This window comes from Trichechus manatus, unplaced genomic scaffold (genome assembly GCF_000243295.1).
Source record: "Trichechus manatus latirostris isolate Lorelei unplaced genomic scaffold, TriManLat1.0 scaffold00047, whole genome shotgun sequence".
Lineage (NCBI taxonomy): Eukaryota > Metazoa > Chordata > Mammalia > Sirenia > Trichechidae > Trichechus > Trichechus manatus.
The window spans coordinates 5,952,983-5,958,982 of record NW_004443983.1 but is presented as its reverse complement, the minus strand read 5'-3'; the positions used below and the strand labels follow the sequence as shown (position 1 = coordinate 5,958,982).

At 36.9% G+C, this 6,000-nt stretch overlaps 1 protein-coding gene across 1 annotated transcript in view; it reads left to right on the top strand.

The window, feature by feature from the left end:
- Positions 1-6,000, top strand: part of AP3S1 (adaptor related protein complex 3 subunit sigma 1) — a 101,919-nt gene that overhangs the window by 72,550 nt on the left and 23,369 nt on the right. The window contains exon 4 of the mRNA XM_004376975.2: positions 2,503-2,574. Coding sequence (XP_004377032.1) covers positions 2,503-2,574 — 72 coding nt within the window. The remainder of the gene's footprint in view (positions 1-2,502; positions 2,575-6,000) is intronic.

Here is a 6,000-nt window from a genome sequence, read left to right as displayed (position 1 = left end):
TTCAGGATTGTTGATTCTCTGTTTGGCTTAGTTTTTCGGATCTTTGTTGTGGAGGGACGGCGTGGTGCTTCTGCCTAGACCGCCATCTTGCCCTCGGCCACTATCACCAGTCTTTTTCTTCTTTTTTAATGGGAAAAGATTTCCCCTTTTCACCCGCATTCTTAGTTGCCCCAAGATGTTAATATTTAAGTGCTTACTCTTTATGTTTAAGCAGTAGTATTCCATTCAATCCTCATAATAAGAAATTGTTGTATTGAAAAGGAAAACGTATCTAAATTAGTCAGAAATAGAATGACTAAAGTCATTTCAGGGACTGTGTCACTAAGGCCTTGAGTCTTGATAAAGTTGGGTGTAGGTGGATACCCTGTGATTATTTTCTCCTTCTGACAAAATTGAAGTAAGCTAAAAACTCAGCTGAGCCAGACCTTTATATGCCCCACTCTTGGTCGTCTTTATAACTTGCCTTCATTTCATAAATGACATTATAATGAATAAAACTGGATATATTCTTACTACCAAAATAAAACCCAAACCTACTAATGTTAAGTTGATTCCAACTCATAGTGACCCTGTAGAAAAGAGTAGAACTGCCCCATGGGTCTTCCAAGGCTTAATCTTTACGGAAGCAGACTGCCACATCTGTTTCCCACAGAGCGGCTGGTGGATTCGAACGCCAGCCTTTCGCTTAGCAGCTGAGTGTTTTAACCACTGCGCCACCAGGGCTCCTAGTATTTCTCCCAGTGACTTTGGTCTAAATCAGAGTTCAACAAACTACGGCTTGCAAGTCAAATCCTGTCTGCTGCCTATTTTTGTAAATGGAGTTTTATTGGAATAGAGTCATGCTCATTTGTGTTGTCTATGGCTGCTTTTGTGCTACACTGTATGGCCCACAAAGCCTAAGATGTTTACTCTCTGGCCCTTTGCAGGGAAAATTTGCCATTCTCTGTGGTCTAAGACAATGGAGACTATAGGCATGCAGTTATATATCCAGAATCCCTGGTGGCTCAGTGGTTAAGCTCTCAGCTGCTAACTGAAAGGTTGGTGGTTCACACCCACCAGGAGCAGAAGGAAGATGTGACAGTGTTTCCATTACAGCCTTGGAAACCCTATGGGGCGGTTCTACTCTGTCCTATAGGGATACTATGAGTTGCAGTTGATTGAACACCATTGGGTTTGGTTTTTGGTTAATTATATATCCACGTTTTTTCACCTGTCTTTATTTATCTGTATTTATCATTACAAGAAACTTTGAATTGTGGATGTGTGTAAATAGGCTTGAGGTTGGAACAATTACAGCAATAAGTCTACTGTTTACATTTTATTTCTTGCCTCATAAGATTACCTATGAGTTGGGTGGCCATATATTTCAGTTTGCCTGGGACAATCCTGGATTACATCTGTTGTTCCTGACTGTTATTATATTATGCTAACTTCACATCCTATTACTGTAATTATTAATAGCTGCTCCCTTTTACTAGGAATTTCTGGGTGGCACAAACGATTAAGCACTGTACTACTAGCCTGAAAGGTTGGTGGTTTGAACCCACCCAGAGGTGCCTCAGAAGACGGGCCTGGCTTCTGCTTTTGAGGGGTCACAGCCTTGAAAACCCTATGGAGTAGTTCTACTACACACACGTGGGGTGGCCACGAGTCGGAATTGACTTGAGAGCAACTAGGAACAACATCAACAGCACGCTGCCTTCTACCCTTCATACTGCTTCAGTGTAGTGATAAATTTTATGGTCACTTTATGTGTGAATGTTACTGAGAGGGGTAGTGGGACTAGAAATAGGAGTAGAATAAAAAGTCAGTGACAGCCACACAAGGTAGAATTTAAACGATTGATTTTTGAAGGTCTGTGTCAAGCATCCTCAAGACCACCTTGATGATTCACTAGAAGGAGTCACAGGATTCAAAAGTTGTTATACTCACGATTACAGTTTATTACAGAAAGAATACAGAGTGAAGTCAGCAAACGGAAAAGGAGCAAAGTCTAGATAAAACCAGGTGCAGGTTTTCATGTTCCCTCCTAGTGGAGTCACACGGGATGCACTTAATTCCCTCAGCAAGGATATGTGACAACATGTGTGAAGTATTCTCGACCAGGGAAACCCACCCTACCCTGAACATCTTCGATTTTTATTGGAGGTCAGTCACATAGGTATGTAGTGCCTGTGTAACTGACTTCAGTTACTCAAGCTTCAGACCTCCAGAGGAAAAGCATTTGTTCACCATAAATCTAATTGTTCTTAGTTATTTTCAACAAGGTTTATTTTGTTTTGCGTATTTATATATTGAAAAGCAGTTTCCATGAAGAATAGTCTATAATTACTCCTTTTGCTCTTTATATCATTTTTAATTGTAAAAAATGGAAATGTGATAATAAGAGTTAGAAAAGTTTTAGTTCATAATTATGAATCATCTGCCTTGTAGATAATAGATTTAAATAAACTTACACAGTTCTCAAAAGCTTTTAACCTTTTTTCTTTACCTTTTCCCTAGGTATTCGTGGAAACATTAGACAAGTGTTTTGAAAATGTCTGTGAATTGGATTTAATTTTCCATGTAGACAAGGTACTATTTCTATATTGTCAAATCTTCTAAGCTTTGTGTTTAAGAAAAACATTAAATTCTATTTGTCAATTTATGTTAATAACACTATTCTTATTCCTTTAGTTATTATTCAGTCTGTAAATTATTTTTACTATGAGCCAGGCACTTGGTAGAGAAGATTCAGGCCCTGACCTAGAGGAGTTCATATTTAAGGGAGGAAATATGGCATTAACAAGGAACGGCATGTTCATTGGTGTTAATGGGAACACAGCTGAAACACCTACCTCTGTTGTCAGTTGCTATCGAGTTGATTTCGACTCATGGAAGAAATTGGATTTAAATTGATTTTAAAGGGTAGTAGTTATTTCCCAGACAGAAAAGGAAAAGATGGCTCTATAGGCAGAGATATGAAATACAGGCTTTTTTTTTTTTTTTTTTTTTGAGGAAGGATTGATATTGATCAAGAGGCTTAATTTTAAAGAGCCTTTAGGGCCATTGATTTTGGACTTAGAGACGATTTACTGTTTTTAAGCAAGTTTGCCGTTATTGTTGCTTTGTGTATTTTTTTTAGCAAGGTAATTTTTTTCTGCATTATGGAGATTGACTTGGTAGGTGGGAAGATTAAAGACAGAGAAATCAGTTAGGAGTCTGTTGGCAGTAGTTCAGAAGTGAACTAAAGCAGTGACAGTGGGGGTGAAAGAAAGAACTGACAGGACTTGCTGGCTTATTGAAAGCTAGAGGTGAGAGAAAGGAAGAGTGACTGAGGTTGCTAGGCAGTGTTACTGAGTATTAGTGATATGAATTTAGGAGGAAGAGATTCCACTTTTATTGTATGCAGTTTTTTTTCTGGATTAAGTTTTCTGTAATCAAATAGATCTTGTTTTGAATGATTAAGCCAATGAATAAAATAGTCTGAAAAATAATCTGCTGAAAATTTTATCAAAAAATGTGATTTTTAAAAACCAGCTTTATTGAGGTGTGATTTATGTACATTAAAATCAACAGATTTAAGTGTACAGCTAAGTTCTGACAAATGTATAAAATCCTATAACCACTACCATAATCAAGATATATAGAGTAAAATATATTTTAATACTTGTGAACATCAAAAGAACATGTTTCTCCTAGCCAATTCTCTAGATCATATTTTTTATTTACTAAGTGATTTGATTTCATATAGTAACTCACTTGGACAGAGAACTTAAGCTTGGTATTTTTAAGTCTATTTTTTAGTATTCTATTGATTTTCTGTAATTAATATAACTTAGGCTTTTTCACACCTTTGAAGACTCCTATTATTTGTAGGCATTAGGGTTCACGATACTCAAAATGATGTTTTGGCATATGATTAAAATTGTAACAGCTCTTTTTTTTTTTTTAATGACTGCCCAAAGGTCATTAACTTATATAACACCTCAAACAATTTTTTTTTAAAGAAAATTGAGGTTTCTATTGTAAAATGTTGTGATAAGAGTAAAGTTCTTCCACTTGCTACTAGAGAATGAAAGATTTCCTTAATAAAAAATTAAGTTCTATTCATCTACAACTTCCACATATGATTTACAATGTTTTTAAAACTTCTATTTTATAAATAATAAACATTCGTTTTAGAAAAACCGGAAAATACAAATGAGGGAAATAAATAGAAACCATCCTAATGTTTGGTCCCAGAAATTTCCTAGTGTTAACATTTAGAATATAAATATTTCTGGATTTTTTTTTGTACAAATATGTACAAAAACAAATAGATTTTTTAAAAAAACAAACAAAATGGAATCATACGATGTGTATCATGGTTTATGGCCTGTTCATTTCACATAAAAATGATGTATCATTATTTTAGAACCAGCCAAGTTAGCTGTATCTGTTCTCTCTGGGCTAAGCCCTTGTTTTAATTTTTTTTTTTTGTATGTAATGAGATAGAAGTTTTAGGATACCAAGAGTCAGAGCTAGTCATAGAGATATTTATATCCGTTTCCACATTCTCTGTCCAAAACAAGGTTAGCCTTGCTTGCAGCCCCTTGATGACAGTGGGATTATTTTGAACTTTCAGACAGCCTTGGCCTTCTAACAGTCAGGAATCCCCTAATTGGCTCAGCTAAGTTTGTTTTAGGGGCAGACACAGAGCGTTTCGCCTGCAACTCTCACCCAAGGGAATGCCCCTTCTATTATCAGTTAGGTTGGGTTTATTTGTGTTATAATAACAAACATAAAAATCTTAGCTACTTAAAACAAGGAAAATTTATTTCTCATGCATGCTTTATGTTCGTCATGTTCTACATGCTATCACTCTGGGACCCATACCAACAAAGCTACCAACGTCTGCAGCATTGTCAGTTTCCACGTTAGAGAGAAAAGGCATTTTCATTGAGTGAATTTATCTGCTTTTCAAGATATTACAGGTGATAGTTTTAGCAAATGTTTTGTCACTACAAACGTGGATCATTAACCTCCTAGTCGCCAGTATAACAGTTCCCATGTGGCCTACTGCCCAACCCATAAGCCAATGTCAAGTATTCTTTTGTTGGGTTGTTAACCAGTTTCTCATTACAGATTTTTAAGTACTAATATCTGTATTAATCACATAGGATAATGTCGTGGGGCAGAAAAGGAAGAAGGAGTGGTGAGGCTTGAATATTGTCAGCAGTCAAACATAAAAAATGGAGTCAAGGCTCTTTATTATGTTATAGTTATGTTGTGATGATAGGTCATAAAATCCATAAAATACAAATAACGCAATTTATTTCTTACTCATACTGTATGGCTATTGTGGGTTTGTTGGGAGGGTCTATGGACTGTGTTGTCCTCACTCAAGGAACCAGACAGAGGGAGGCACCATTTTTGTGCTTTCATGATTGATAAGACAGTAAAAAGGCAAATTGCACCCTAGCTCTTCACAGGAATTTTGGCAACTAATTTTCTTGTTAAAATTCATATGATTTATCTTTCGGAAGGGGGCACACAGATCTTCGTACTATATACTTGAGAATGTTGCTGTTGTTAGGTGTGGTCGAGTCAGTTCCGACTCATAGCTACTCTGTGTACAACTGAATGAAACACTGCAGAGTCCTGTGCCATCCTCACAGTCATTGTTATGCTTGAGCGCATTGTTGGCAGCCACTGTGTCAATCCAGCTCATTGAGAGTTTTCCTCTTTTTCGCTGACCCTCTACTTTACCAAGCATGATGTCCTTCTCCAGGGACTGGTCCCTCTTGATAACATGTCCAAAGTATGTGAAACGAAGTCTTGCCATCCTTGCTTCTAAGGAGCATTCTGGTCATACTTCTTCCAAGACAGATATGTTTGTTCGTTTGGCAGTCCATGGTGTATTCAATATTCTTCGCCAACACCATAATTCAAAGGTGTCACTTCTTCTTCAGTCTTCCTTGTTCATTGTCCAGCGTTAGCATGCATATGAGGCGATTGAAAACACTATGACTGGGGTCA